At 39.0% G+C, this 15,422-nt stretch overlaps 1 protein-coding gene across 4 annotated transcripts in view; it reads left to right on the top strand.

Annotated features, from left to right (window-relative positions):
- The window catches only part of ZBTB44 (zinc finger and BTB domain containing 44), a 58,411-nt gene extending 43,744 nt beyond the window's left edge, over positions 1-14,667 (top strand). For 2 of the 4 annotated variants that reach the window (XM_037038315.1, XM_037038312.1), the window contains 4 exons: positions 5,376-5,460; positions 8,040-8,203; positions 9,954-10,254; positions 12,842-14,667. In XM_037038315.1, coding sequence (XP_036894210.1) covers positions 8,188-8,203; positions 9,954-10,254; positions 12,842-13,124 — 600 coding nt within the window. In that variant the 5' untranslated portion in view covers positions 5,376-5,460; positions 8,040-8,187 and the 3' untranslated portion in view covers positions 13,125-14,667. The remainder of the gene's footprint in view (positions 1-5,375; positions 5,461-8,039; positions 8,204-9,953; positions 10,255-12,841) is intronic. The other 2 variants (XM_037038314.1, XM_037038313.1) reach the window with 2 other exon arrangements.
- The last annotated feature ends 755 nt before the right edge of the window (positions 14,668-15,422 follow it).

The raw sequence follows: 15,422 nt of genomic DNA on the forward strand, positions 1-15,422 counted from the left end.
CACATCCCTGAGAGGTTGTGGCCACCACCCAGGCCTCTTGCAGATTTACATCTGGACTGCTGCTTTCAGGGGTAGGCCAAGGAATCTCAGGGAATTGGGTGTAAGTAGTGCCCTCCAGTAACCTAGCAGAAGGAAACATACCAAGCTTCTCCGAAAAGGGACATACTCACCCTAACTTCAGTAAATCAGTCTCTTACAAAGAATTTTCTAGGGCACTAACTAACTCCTGTCAAAAACAACCAGGGCACACGATGTAATGTAGCAGGCAGAACCAGTGCGGGGGCAGGGAGCAGGGAGCAGGCAACAGAAATAAATTGGCGTAGTTTTCACACACATATAAAATATGCTTACTGTGTTTAACAAAATAAAAAACACTTGAACCATAATTGCAGAGAGCAGTAAACTAAAAAGTGTAATATAGGAGATTTGAAGGAAAAAAACATATAGGGCTTCTAGGGAGAAACAATGACTGAAATTAAAAAAATCAGTCAATGTTTTGGCAGCAGATTGGACTTTGCAGAAAAAAAAATTGGTGAGTCAGAGGATAAATTAGAGGAGGCTGTGTTAGGGCTCTCTAGAACCAAGAGGAGAGATACAGAGATTTGTTAGGGATTTGCTGACGTGATATGGAGGATGAGAAGTCCCACAATTTGCCTTCTGCTGGCTGGAGGCCCAGGGAAGGTGGTGGTATGGTTCCAGTCCAGACCCAAATGCCTGGGAATCAGGAAAGCTGGTGTCCAAGAACTGGAGAAGATGGATGGATATTTCAGCAAAGAGAGCAAACTTGCCATCCTTACACCTTTTGTTCTGTTTGGTCAAGGAATGGGATGATAAACCTACTTGCATTGGTGAGGATGATTTTTACTCAGTCTGTGGATTCAAATGGTAATCTCTTCCAGAAACACCCCACATACATGCCTAGAAGTAATATTTTACCAGCTGTCTAGGTGTCCCTTTGCCCTGTCAGATTGACACATAAAATTAACCCCAGAGACAGAAAATGCAGTGGAGAAGATAAGGGTTATCAAAAGGTTATCAATATGCAATAAAAATACCTTTCAGGAACGAAGGTGAAATAAAAACATTTTCAAAGAAAAAAAAATTGGCAAATCATCACTAAAGAAAATTCTGAAGTGTGGTACATATATATAATAGAATATTAATCAGGCAATAAAAATTAAATCTTGGCATTTGTGACAACATAGAGGAACCTACAGGGTATTCTGCTAAGTGAAACAAGTCAGACAAATATCATATAATTGTACCTATATTGGAATCTAAAAAACAAATAAGTAAACAAAAGAGAAATAAACTCATAGACACAGAGAACAAATTGATGGTTGCCAGATGGGAGTGGGCGGGAGGGACAGGTGAAAAATGGATTGAGAACTACAAATTGGCAGTTATAAAACAGCATAGGGAGTGCTTCCGGCCAATAACAGCGTAATACCTGTGTTATGGTGCCCGGTGGGTACTAGACTTATTGGGCAGGTCACTTCTTAAGTTATGTGAATGTCTAACCACTATGCTGTACCGCTAAAACTAATACTGAGTTTAAGAAGAAAATTCTTAAGGGTAGCCTTCAGGCAGAAGTAAAGGGAGCACAGAGGAAAGGTCTAATATATGAGTAGGAATAAAGAGCAAAGAAAGGTAAGAATGTGAACAAATTAGATAAATATTGCTGTATAAAAGTAATAATGTCTTGGGCTTTGTCAAAAACAGTAAAATATCACAGTAATTTATAAATCGCAGAGTGAGAGTGAGTGGGAAATGGAGTTAAAGTGTTCTAAGATACTTACACAGTTGTGAGTATGTAAAAGTTTATTCTTGTATTATTATTTATTAATTATTGTTATTTTCCATACAAACAACTGTAGCCTACTTTTGCCCTGCCCCTTATTATTCAGGAGAAAGTAAATGTTTTATTTAATTTTAGACTTTGATAAGTATGGGTCTAATTTCTAAAATAACTAGTAAAAAAGAATGGGAAAAGATTGTATAATTTTCAAACTAACAAAAGGGGAGAAATGGAATGATTATTACCACTTACATTCAACAGACTGATTCGGAATGTATAAAGAAATGCAAGGGGCCAAGAATAGCTAAGATGTTCAGGAAAAAGATGAACAGGATGAGATTTGTTCTACCTGATACCAACGTTTATTATAAAGCTGTGGTAACTAAAGATTGGCATGATGCAAAGACAGCCAAGCAGATGGAACTAGTAGAAAACCTGGAAACAGACTGTGTGCTCAGTGCACTGCAGAGAAGAAAAGATGGGCTTTTCAATAAATGTTTTCAATCACAAAATCAACTCCAGGTGGATTTTTGAAAAAAGCTAAATGTCAAGGGGAAAATGTCTTTTGTAAGATAATTTGAGATAGGGAGGGATTTTGAAAAACAAGATCAAAAAGTCATAACCATAAAGGGAAAGACTAATAAATTTAATTAAATTAAAACTTAAAACTTTTGATCATCAAAAGAAACCATAAAAAGAAAAGTCATGGAAGAGGGAGAATATTTGTTACATGTATCACTGACAAAGGGATCGTATTTGAATTAGGAAAGAACTCATAATAAGAAGCACACAACCCAATAACAAGACTTGAACAAGCATTTCCCAAAAGAGGGGATTCAATAAATATACAGAAAGGTGCTCAACCTCATTAGTAATAAGGGAAATGAAACTCAAACCACAATAAAATATTTTTAATGGCATGTATTTATTTATATGTAGACATAATGACAGTTTTATCTTTTCAATGCCTAAACCTCTTTTTAAAAAAGTATTTTATTGTTCAATTACAGTTGTCTGTATTCCCCCACCCACCCCCTCCAAACTCACCTCCCTCCCTTGCTTCCACCCTCCCCCTTGGTTTTGTCCATGTGTCCTTTATAGTAGTTCCTGAAAGCCCTTCTCCCCTCTTTCTCTCCCCTCTGGCTATTGTTAGATTGTTCTTATTTTCAATGACTCTGGTTATATTTTGTTTGCTTTTTTCTTTTGTTGATTATGTTTCAGTTAAAGGTGAAATTACATGGTACTTGTCCCTCACCACCTGGCTTATTTCACTTAGCATAATGCTCTCTAGTTCCATCCATGCTGTTGTAAAGGGTATAATATGCTCCTTTCTCTCTGCTCTGTAGAATTCTGTAGTGTAAATGTACCATAGTTTTTTGATCCACTCATTTGCTGATGGGCATGTAGGTTGCTTCCAGCACTTGGCTATTGTAAATTGTGCTGCTATGAGCATTGGGGTGCATAGGTTCTTTTGGATTGGTGTTTCAGGGCTCTTCGGGTATCAGACCACAATAAAATATTGGCACACCCACTGGATTGGCAAAATGTTTTAAATCCAACAGTACCAAGCATAAGGATGTGGGGCAACAGAACACCAATGTAAGTTTAATATAATCACTTTCTGAAAGAGTTTAGCATTTTCTAATAAAGTCAAGATAAATGTCTTATGAAGAGTTTAAATATCCTGGAAAGAAACATGCATGTGTACACTCAGTTGCTTGTACAAGAATATTCCCAGCAGCCTTGTCCATAATAGCCTGAAACTGTCCACCCAGAGTGACATAGATGGGTTTTGAATGTCATGCCACCATTTTTAAACTTCACTTACCTATAACATGGGTAAGTCCAAAATACTGAAGGAAAGAAGCACGACACAAGAATACACACAGTGTGACTCAGTTCATGTAAGTTGACAACCAGCCAACGTAACCGTACTGTTTGTGGTGAGTAGCAGACTTCCTTAACGGGCATGGTAGAAAGTATTTCAGATTCAGCTGCAACCCGGTCCCTGCTGCAACCTCCGTCATCCCACCCCATTGTAGTGTGATAGTGGGTGGTGCATGGCTGTGTTCCTCGAAAACGACCCCTGGTTCATGAGTACGTGTATTTGAGGTAAAATCACTTTGGAAAGGGAGGGGGGACAAGGAAAGAGGAAGGAAATGATAACTGTTGAAGTCAGGATAATGGTCACCTCTGGGAAGGAGGGGTTTGTGGTTAGGGAAGGGTTGAATGGGGACCTCTAGGACGCTGGCAGAGTCCTAATGGGACTTGTTGGAAGTGCATGGGTGTTCACTTTATAGGTATCTCTTTAAGTCTTTGTAAAAATTATATATACAGTAAGTTGTACGCCACAATAAAAAAATTTTAATGAAATTTATTCCCCTGATCAGTTTGGCCAGTTGGAGCCTTGTCCTGTAACTGAAGGGTTGCAAGTTTGATAACCCTGTCCAGGCTTGTGCGGGGGGGCAGCCAGTTGACGTTTCTCTATCACATTGATGTTTCTCTCCTCCCCTCTCTAAAGAGCAGTGAAAAAATGTCCTCAGGTGAAAATTAAAAAATTAAATAAGTAAATAAAAATTGTCAACAAGCAAGTGCTGGCCAGAATGCAAAGAAAAGGGAACCCTAGTGCACTGTTGGTTGGATTTCAGACTGGTGCAGCCACTGGAAACAGTGTGGAGTTTCCACAGAAAAGTTAAAGTGGGATTGCCTTTGGCCCAACTATCCCACTTCTGGGAATATACCCTTAGAACTCCAAAACACCAACCAGAAAGCATGTATGCACCCCTGTGTTCATAACACTGTTTACCATAGCCAGGATCTGGAAACAGCCCAAGCACCCATCAGTGGGTGAGTGGGTAAAAAAGCTGTGGTACATTTACACAATGGAATTCTACTTGGCCATGAAAAAGAAGGAAATCCTACCCTTTGTAACAGCATGGATGGATCTGGGGAGTATTATGCTAAGTGAAATAAGTCAAAGAAACAAGTGCCATACAGTCTTACTTATATGTGGAATCTAGTGAAGAAAATAAACTGACTGACAAAAGAGAATTAGAGACATGAAAACATGGAACAGACCAACAGCTGTCAGAGGGGAGGGACCGAATGAAAGAAGGTGAAGAGATTGGCCAGAGAATGGGTATGCATGGCCCGTGAACACAGACAACAGTGCGGTGAAGGCTGGGGAGGGGGGCGGGGTGGGAAACACCTGTGATGGTGCCAACAACAACAACAAAAAAACTAAATAAAAGTTTTACGGTTCCTTAAGTAACTGTTATAACATTTATTTTTATATAAATGTTTGTTCAGTTTACATTTGAATTGCTCTGCTTGTTTCTAAAATTTACAGCAAAGAAATGTTCCTAAAAGAATTTAATAATAAAGGGCCGTTGTTATACATATGGTTTCTTTTTAAATCACATCAACATTTAAAGTAAAATGTTACAAAACACATACTCTTGATTGATAATTCAGATATACATTTACATATGTCTGTTTTTAAAGGCTTAAAGATATAGCTTGCAATTGACAGCTTACTTACACCAGAGCATTGACAGCAGTCATCTTTCATTTCCAGGCTCAGTAGATGAAGGCGCCACTGAAGGGTTACCCGCACTGCAGAGCACCTCCGGCACCAATGCTCACGCAGAGGAGGACGATCGGTCAGTATGTTGTTTTCTCTTAAGGACTACACTCGCAAAGCCTACGTATTTTATCTGAGAATTATATAAGAAGTTTATTGGGACTACAATTTAGTGTATTTTTCAGAGTAATGAGGTAGCATCATCACGTCATAAATCAGACCACTGATACAATAGCGTTTAGCATTTCCAAAACTACCAGTCCGGTCACTTTAATGTCTGTATCGGGTTGGCAGACCGGGGACCACAGGCCACTTCCAGCCCAGCAACCTTCATTTGTAAATCAAGTTTTATTGAACATAGCCGCCCTCATATTTTTATATATTGTCTGTGGACAGCAGAGATCATGAAGTGTGCAAAGCTGGAAATATTTACTGTCCTGCTACAGAAAATACTTGTCAGACCCTCATCTATCTACCAAGTCACCTTCAGGTTGACCCTCCCTGTTTAATATTTCCACATGGATATATAAAGGGCATTTCAGACTTCATGTGGCCAAGACAGAACTCAGGGCTTCTAACTCCCTTCAAAGCCTGCTTCGCCCATCTTTCCCCTCTTAGTAAACAGCATTGTCCCCCCAATTTCTCAGGCAGTATCTCCAGAAATTATACTTGTTTTTTCCCTTAGTTTCCATTGCCCCTCCCCATATTTAATCCTTAAGCAAGTCCCCACGTTTCTCCCTCTAAAGCATATCCCATATTGGTCCACTTTTCCTCCGTCTCTGTGATAGCCACCCTAACCTAAGTCACCATCTTTTGCCCTGACTACTACAGTAGCCTCGACTGGCCCCCAATTTCACTCTCCTACTACTTGGGTCATTCTCCAGGTAGCAACTAGAACGATCTTGTTTTTTAATTAAGTCAGGTTATATATGCTAAGCAGTTATATATGCTAAACATTCTTGAATGTTTCCTATAGATTCACAGTTAAAATCTAAACTTGCTACTGCCTTTTGAAGCCCTACACAAGGTGATTTCTTCCTGACTCCCTTCAGACTAGCCTCCTCGCATGCAGCGTTTTGGCCAGATGGGTCTCCTTTCAGTTCATGGAATTGCCTCTGCTTGTTTGTGCTGCGGGGCCTTTCTGCCACTTAGGGCCTTTATTCTCCCTGAAATGTTTCTCCCCTGATTTTCACATTGTTTGTTGGATCCTTCTTGACCTTCAGACCACTGACTAAAGGACACTGTCAGTCCTCTGGGGAGCTTTCCTGACCACTGGTCTCAAATAAAGCAGCACTGATCACTACTTCACCTTATTTTTACTCTCTGTTCTGATCATTTTCTTAACCATTGTCTGTCTCTGACCACTGAAAATAGACTCCATTAAGTTAAATCCTCAGAGAGTCTAAGACAGACTTAAAAACTGTATTTGTTGAAAAGTTGAAAGATTCAAAGACCTCAAAGAAGGTTTACTCTTGAATATCTAAACCTGGCAGAACAGGTTAGTACCAGAGTCATTAGAAAAAAATTAATGAAGGTATTGCCCTGACTGGTGTAGCTCAGTGGGTTGAGCGTGGGCCTGCGAACCACATGATCACGGTTCGATTCCCAGTCAGGGCCCATGCCTGGGTTGCAGGCCAGTTCCCAGCAGGGGACTCCCGAGAGGCAACCATACATTAATATTCCTCTCCTTCTCTCCTTCCCTTCCCCTCTAAAGATAAATAAATAAAATCTTTTTAAAAATTAATGAAGGTATAAACAAATGGAAGTGTGCCTAGATTTCTTAATTTCACACATTAATGAGGTCGTCTGTTCTGTACTAAATGCCGTGGTAAGTGGTAGAGAGATGAGAGGTGAAAGGCATAGCCTTCACCCTCAGAGAGACCAAACCACCTTTGGGGGAGGGAGAGAGGTTGGAGACAGGCACATAAACACAACCTCGAGTGGTCTGCAGAGGGTTCTGTTGCTCTGTTGGAGGGTGCCTACCTAAACCACTGGTGAAAGCTGCCAGAGGGCGGGGCGGGGGGGCTTTGCTACATTTCATAAAGTGACTGGGCATTATCTAGGCAAAGAAGGTCGGCTCATAGAGGAAATTAAATGTACAGAATACAGCACTGGGAGAACTATGAGGAACTGTTTGGTATAGGGTATGTTTGGGGGGAGTATGACAAGATGCAAGGCTGGAAAAGTAAACAACCCAGATCACGAAGAATGCTTTGCACAAAGGGTTTTAGACTTTATTTTGATGAAAACTAAACCAATGCAGGCGTTTCCACAAGCTGATTGAATCAGAGAGGTCCTTGTGAAACAATGAGAAGGTTGGGTTAGAGGGCTGTGGGGCTGAAGAGAGAGAATTACTAATTCGGGCTTGTACTGATGAGGTCCTAAATTAAAGCAGTGGTAGGAAGCTAAGAATTTGAAAAATTAAGGATACCTGAGGTCAAACTGTTTATGGTACTGTCTGTGGCCATATGTCCTTGCTTAAGATGCCGGCCATTCTGGACAGTAACATTTTTCATACTGCTGTAAGTGAAGCTTGTTGTGTAACAGTTAACAGTTTCAATACATCTTTGAAGTGTTTTTCTTTTGTTCAAGTTGTGCAGAAATGTTTATTCAACTCAAAAATCAGAGCCTGGTTGCCTTCTTTGGTCTGTTTTTTAGATTGGAAAATGTTCAGTATCCCTACCAACTCTACATTGCTCCTTCTACCAGCAGTACAGAGCGGCCAAGTCCAAATGGTCCAGACAGACCTTTTCAGTGTCCGACTTGCGGGGTGCGCTTCACCCGCATTCAGAACCTGAAACAGCACATGCTCATCCACTCAGGTAATGTCATCTTCCCTATTGAGCCATAAATGGGTACTCTAAAACATTTTATTTTGCGGGCCTGCGAACCAGACAATCGCAGTTCGATTCCCAGTCGGGGCACATGCCTGGGGTGCAGGCCAGTTCCTTGCAGGCAAACTACCAGCAGGGGACGCACAAAAGGCAACAAGGCAACCATACATTGATGTTTCTCTCCCTCTCTCCTTCCCCTCTAAAAATAAATAAATAAATAAATAAAATAAAATAAATAAATAACATTTTATTTTGGAATCCCAGTTAAAAATAGAAAGCCGGTCGTTTTGAGTTAAAAAAATATATTCGTTTCTCTAGGAAGTCAAATGAGAACAGATAAGCCTAGGTGTGTTGCTGAAATGGTACAGGGTCAGAAAACTGTTTGCTTATTTTCCGTAGGCATAAGTATTCTGATTAAAACTTAGAGCTGTGTGTGTGTGTAATATGTAAATAAAATTCTGGACATATTGGGGGGCAGTGTATATGTGAGGTAGAGAGGCACAAATACAGATTGTAAAGGAAATGGGATTAAAGGGGGGTGTGTTCATGTATGTTCTTTGTACTGTTCTTACACCTTCTAAGTTTGAAACTATTTCCAAGTAAAAAGTTATTTAAAAAATTTAATAGTATAATTGAGTTTCAATTCTGCAATCCTGAATTTCTCTGTGCCCTGGCTAGTTAGCTTTGTAGTACTTTTTTAGTATGAAAGAGATTTTGGGTAAATGATGTGCAAAAGAGATTTGCAACTGAAGTTCAGTGATCCCGTAAAGACAACAAAAGTCTTACAGGTAAAGCACTGACCCCTGATCAGCAGGAAATCCTCGCTGTTGTCTACAGCTGTGTGACCTCCCTTTCCTCCTGGTAGATGGGTCTGGTTGTCCAACTGTGTCTAATCCCAGTTCCCTATGGCTTTGTCAGAGCATCAGGTCATATTTTGAGACTTGTGATAATGAATTTAGAGACCATTAAAGCAATTTATAATTTACAAGTGAATTTATACAGATTTTTTTTATCACTATTACATTAAATACCCCAAAACCCAAATCATCAAGCCCTGGCTGGTGTAGCTCAGTGGATTGAGCGCGGGCCTGCAAACCACATGATCACGCTTTGATTCCCAGTCAGGGCACATGCCTGGGTTGCAGGCCAGTTCCCAGCAGGGGACACACGAGAAACAACCATACATTGATATTTCTCTCCTTCTCTCCTTCCCTTCCCCTCTAAAGATAAATAAAATCTTAAAAAAAAAACCAAATCATCAAATGATAATTCTGTCATTATGTTCAGAGAAGTTAAACTTTGTCTCCTGTCTTCTCATTTCCTCTGAGAGAGGGAGTGAAGAGTAGCCACTGATTTTTTTCACATCCTTTCAATATAAACTTCAGCACTTGAATGAAATGAAACAACATTAGGTCGGGTCCTTTGGGTCCTTTGTAAATACTGTAGTTAAGTTGTGTGCTGAAGTCTGTAAACGGATGACTAGAAGGGTTTTCAGAAATCAGCCTGAGCATGTCTGCTTGACCTCACCTTCACTTGCCTTTCTTTTTAAAAAAGCAGCAACGACTTATTATGTTCTGTCCCTTCTCTGAGAAAATGAATTGGAATTCATTTTTGTGGTAATACCTGTCCTTTTCAAATTATCTGTCGCTACAAAATTACAGTTCAGAAATTTGTGAAGTTTATGACCTTTCACTTTGTTTTGTTTTTAGACAATATTTTGTTTTGCTTTATTTTGTAGGAATTAAACCATTTCAGTGTGACCGCTGTGGAAAAAAGTTCACCAGGGCTTACTCGCTAAAGATGCATCGCCTAAAGCATGAAGGTAAACGCTGTTTCCGGTGCCAGATATGTAGTGCCACTTTCACTTCCTTCGGGGAATATAAGCACCACATGAGGGTTTCCCGGCACATTATCCGCAAGCCTCGGATTTACGAGTGCAAAACATGTGGCGCCATGTTCACCAACTCTGGAAATTTAATCGTGCACCTGAGGAGTCTGAACCATGAAGCGTCAGAGCTAGCAAACTACTTCCAGAGCAGGTGAGGCGCACAACGAAAACCGAACCAGGAAAACTGCTTTCTAAACTCTCTTTTCCTGCTTTTAGGGCAGCCTGCTTTGTCTTTTCCAGGCTGCCAGGGAATCACTCACATTCCTTTCAAATTCCCACTGTCCATACTTCGACCTCCTGATCTGATAACATTTTGCTGAATCTTCTAAATATATACAATTTGAAATATTATATTTGAAATTAGAAATTTTTTCCTGCACAAGTAGGCTAGTCATCCTCTGGGTTTTGTTGGGAAGGCTTGGGGGTGGTTGGTGGGGGTGTTTTTTGTTTTGTTTTTGACAATACAAGAGCAGAGTAACCCTGTGGATCTGAAATAGACCTTGTCGGAACACTTGCCGTGTCACGTGGTACTCCGTGATAGCAGAGTACCTCCGACTCTGGATGTTAATGCCACTCTTGACCAGTTTTCTCAATTTTAATTTTATATAAAGGAATATACAGTAAGAGAGAAATTTCAGTAGCAAGTATAATGGATATGATTACTTGGATGAAATGAAGTTTTCCTTTTTTTTCTTTTGCCTTAACGTGTCATTCTTTTATTATTAATAGTTTCTAATAGAATTACCTTTTTGATTTATAGATTACCAAGAAAATCAGGTTCTAGTTCTAGCTTTGCCACTAACTGCTGTTGTAATTGAATGTGTAACTTTACAAATGAAGAAGCTTAAAAGTTAGAAAAATATAAAATGTAAGTTTTAACGGCAATTTCTAAGGTCCCTTCTAGATACAAAATTTTGAGTTGTCTATTTTTAATACATCTGTAGGAATGCTCAGTTTCTTATAAAATGACCCTTAAATTTTACCACTTTTACTTTTTAAATCTTATTTCTCAATAAATTCCAAATATCCCTGCATGATTTTGTTTTTCTCCTCAAATCAGACATTCACTTTGCTTAACGTAGTTGCTTCTGATGCCGAGCACCTGGCTATCCTGTTTCTAAACCTAGATCACACGTGCCGTAGTGAACAGTCGGGACTGAAGCAGGGCCCCAGTCCCCCACTGCTGTCGTCTGCGCCTCCCTGCACAGAGCCCCTCTGTCCTCCATTTCTTTGTCTAACACTGGGAGAAAATATAACACGACATCTTAAACTGCTTGCAGATGAGCAGATTTTAGGGGTTTTATTAATATTGAACAATTAAATTATAAGTTTATTAAGTGTATTAGTTGTTGACATTTCTAGTATAATGAAGCAATAAATATTTAAATAAAGCATCTAAGATGGCTTATTTCATAATGTTGATTTTAACTATAAAAATGCTTATAGTAGAAAATTTAGTAAATATAAAAAAGTATGAAATATAAAAAAATCAAAGCCCTTTGCTGATCTCACCACCTAGGAGTAATATCTACTGTTACTAACATTTTGGTAAATTTTACATCCAATAATTAATTGCTTATAATTTATATCAATAGACTATTAAATGCTTTCAATATCATTAAACTAAATAGTCTCTGAGAGCTAAAAGGTAACTAACCTCATGGCATTTATTTCCAAACTCTGATTCAAATGTAATTTAGCAGTTTTCATATAACAAATCTTTTTTTTTTTTTTTTTTTTTTTTTTTAGATTTTACTTATTTATTTTTAGAGAGAGGGGAAGGAGAAAGAGGGAGAGAAACATCAATGTGCGGTTGCTTCTTGTATGTCCCCTTTTGGAGACCAGGCCTGTAACCCAGGCATGTGCCCTGACTGGGAATTGAACCGGGAACCCTTTGGATTACGGACCGGCACTCAGTCCACTGAGCCACACCAGCCAGGGCTCATATACCAAATCTAATAGCAGGACACATAGGTTTTTAAAATTTCTCTAAGTAGTATATTTTTTAGAAGGTGCATAAAAATTTAGTGTCTTAACTATCTTATATTCAGGAAGTAATACAACTAGGTTTATTAACCTTTTAATAAGTATGTAGTCCAAGAAATATTAGGCATAAGTTATTCAAAGCTCTTTGTTTAACAGAAACTCTGTTATAGAAAATAAGAAAGACTGCCATATTTTGCTGTGTATAACCACTTTTTTGCCTAGATTTTTGATGGGAAAATAAGGATGCACATTATACATGGGTTCTACTAATTCCATATCTATATCAATATTTTTCATTCTTTTATTTATGCTTTCTAGAGTGTAACTCTAGAAAGCAGTAACTATCCGTATGTAAAATAATACCCTGGAATATGACAATTGGTTTTGTTTCTAAATATAAATAAATAAATAATTGGAATACAAAATAAAACGAAAGATTTTTTTCCCCCTGAAAATTTGGACCAAAAACATGGGTGCGCCTTATACACTGCAAAATGCGGTATTTAGGTGGCCATGGTGACACTGAGTCTTACCTAGTGCTGATGGGAGTGAGAGTGATAGACGGTGCTGATGGATCACTTTGGTTCATATTTAAGACAGTTGAGAAGTTAAATTCCTAAATTTAATCTTCACTCAGGAATTAGAAAAATAAAAAAATTCAATGTTGTTTTACAAATCAGGTATTTTTATTGTGTCTTGTTTATTACTAGATTAAAAATTAACTCCTGTTTCATCCTTTGCCTCTTATCTAGTGATTTCCTAGTACCGGACTACTTAAACCACGAGCAAGAAGAAACCCTTGTTCAGTATGATCTTGGAGAACACAGTTTTGAAAGCAACTCCTCTGTTCAAATGCCTGTGATTTCACAGGTCTCCTCAACCCAGAATTGTGAAGGCACTTTTCCCTTGGGGTCTTTTGGTGGGCTGGCAGAAAAAGAGGAAGAAATGCCAGAGCAGCCAAAGACCAGTGCTTGTGCCGAGGCAACCAGAGATGACCCCCCAAAATCAGAGTTGTCTTCTGTAACTATTGAGTAATTTCATGTTTTGGCTTCAGTTTGGTTTTTGGAAAGTGCCTGTGCTTGGTCTTATACATTTAAATTTAATTTAATTTTTTAAACAAAAAAGAGTTTGGGAAAGAATTTCCCTTTTTTACTTTGTAAACCCTGCAATTGATGTTTTATTTTTCATAATTGGGAGGTTGCTTCTGTAAGTGCGCAGTAACATGATGTCAAAACACGATACAAACTGTGATACTGAAGGAGAACCACTTGGCTTAAAACATGTGTCAGTTTCTTCCTCCAGTTTTCAAAGTAGGCTAACAAGGCAGTGCTAGGGAAAGGAGAGAGCGGATGGACGCGGACCTTCCTGAGATGAAAGTGCACACCAGAAAGAGCGCGCTAAGAATTATTGGACAGATGGCCTGAAGAGATGTTTACTCCCACCCGGACATTGTACAATATTTGTAAAAGTCTGTTGGTTTTAGAGGTATTGATGATAAGCTTTCAAAAGAATTATTAGGGTAAATACTTCTGAAATCCAACATACATTTTTTTAAGCTTTGTCATTTCTATTCTGGTTTTTCATAGTGAAAATTTGATATTGGGATAGGTATTCCCTGTACCTTTATAGTGCCAGTCCTCAAAACAAACAAACAAACAAAAAAAACCTTTCCTTTGTTCCTCTAACGAAGGCAGAGAACCATGATTGAGAATAGTCGAGCTATGCATGAACTGGCTGGGCATGGAGAACGTAGTCTGTAGATCCAGTCTCTTGGGCACTCTTTAACACTGCTTTTCTGGCTAGAACTGTTGTTTACCTGTCTGAGTGTTCGTGTCTGGCTAATTAGGTCACTGCCTGAATTTGTTTTCCTCTCACCCCATCAACAATACTTGCTCCTGCATACACAGCTGTGATAGTATATAAAGGAAAAATATTGGAGATATTCTATATTTTATATGTAGGTCTATGTATTGTTGGGGATGTTTTTTATTATGCTGTTTTGGACAACATAAAGAATTCTGTTAAGGCTATGTTCTTAACCCAACTAAGATTGTTTACAAAAATCCCACATGACAGTGATACATTGTCCTTGTTCCAAAATATTTTTAGACATTGCCAAGTTTATTAAAGTCAGTTAGTGTAGTTTTTACAGAATGTAAGCAATAATGTAAGAGACGTGAAAAGGCTGCAACACGGTGGTCTGTGAATGATGGTTATAAATCTAGGGAAGAAAACAATTGTTGACTAAAGAAAAACTAAAAATCTTAATATCACCTCTTCTGCTGCTAAAACAGGAAACTTTCTGATTTACAGTTGAGATTGATAGCATCCACTAGGCTGGAGTATTCTCTCCATCTCGCACCATTTGAAGTATCACTTACACCTTGATCCTAAATATTTGAGTTCATCAGCAATGAACTTCTGAGTAGCTCTTTTTCTGTGTATATGCCCAAAGTTTAATAATTATGAAAGCACCTGATTAGATCAGAAAATAAAATATACATTACTATTCAACACATAAGATCTGAATTTTGTCCAGATGGTAGACCTTAATAATAAAATCCATTTTAAGTTTTAATGATTTGATTGTTTCCTTTTTTAAAATTTGCTAATTCTGAAATTTATCCCCCCAAATGTAAGGAAGGGAAAGCAAACTCATTGAAGATTTTTTTTTAGGCTAATTTTCTTTCCGCCCCTTTCCATAGTCCACTGCTTTTCACCTGTTTCCACCCCTCTGCTCTCAAACAAGTGTACGCGGCCTTCAGGAGAGCCGGCACACGGGTCCTGAGGGCCCCCACTGGTGCCGCTCCAGACCAGGAGGGTGGGAGAGCTTCCCGCACAGACTGGTAGTCACAGTGCTGCCGCGTCTCCACTGGGGAGGCCCGGCATACACTTCGAAAACTGCTACGCCTGCCAGCAGATAAGTGTCCAAGTTAATTTTTTTTAATTTTATTTATTTATCTTTTGAGGGAAAAGGAAGGAGAGAGGGAGAGAAATATCAATGTATGGTTGCCTCTCGTGTGTCCCCCACTGGGAACCGGGAACTGGCCTGAAACCCAGGCATGTGCCCTGACCCGGAATTGAACTGCGATCCTCTGGTTCGCAGGCCCGCACTGAATCCACTGAGCCACACCAGCCAGGGCCTAAGTTAATTTTTAAATCTTCACACGGGCAAGACAAAGAATAGATAAAACTGTGACCAGCAGTTGTTGCCCTGAGTTCTAATAGTTATTCGAAAAAGAAAGAAAGAAAGAGAAGGAAAGAAATAGTATCAGAGAAATGTATTAGAGTCATTTGGGGATTTTGTTGGTTGAAAGTGCTTTAGCGCGTCTG

Source organism: Sturnira hondurensis, unplaced genomic scaffold (genome assembly GCF_014824575.4).
Source record: "Sturnira hondurensis isolate 20B ecotype Veracruz unplaced genomic scaffold, ASM1482457v3 Scaffold0024152, whole genome shotgun sequence".
Classification (NCBI taxonomy): Eukaryota; Metazoa; Chordata; class Mammalia; order Chiroptera; family Phyllostomidae; genus Sturnira; species Sturnira hondurensis.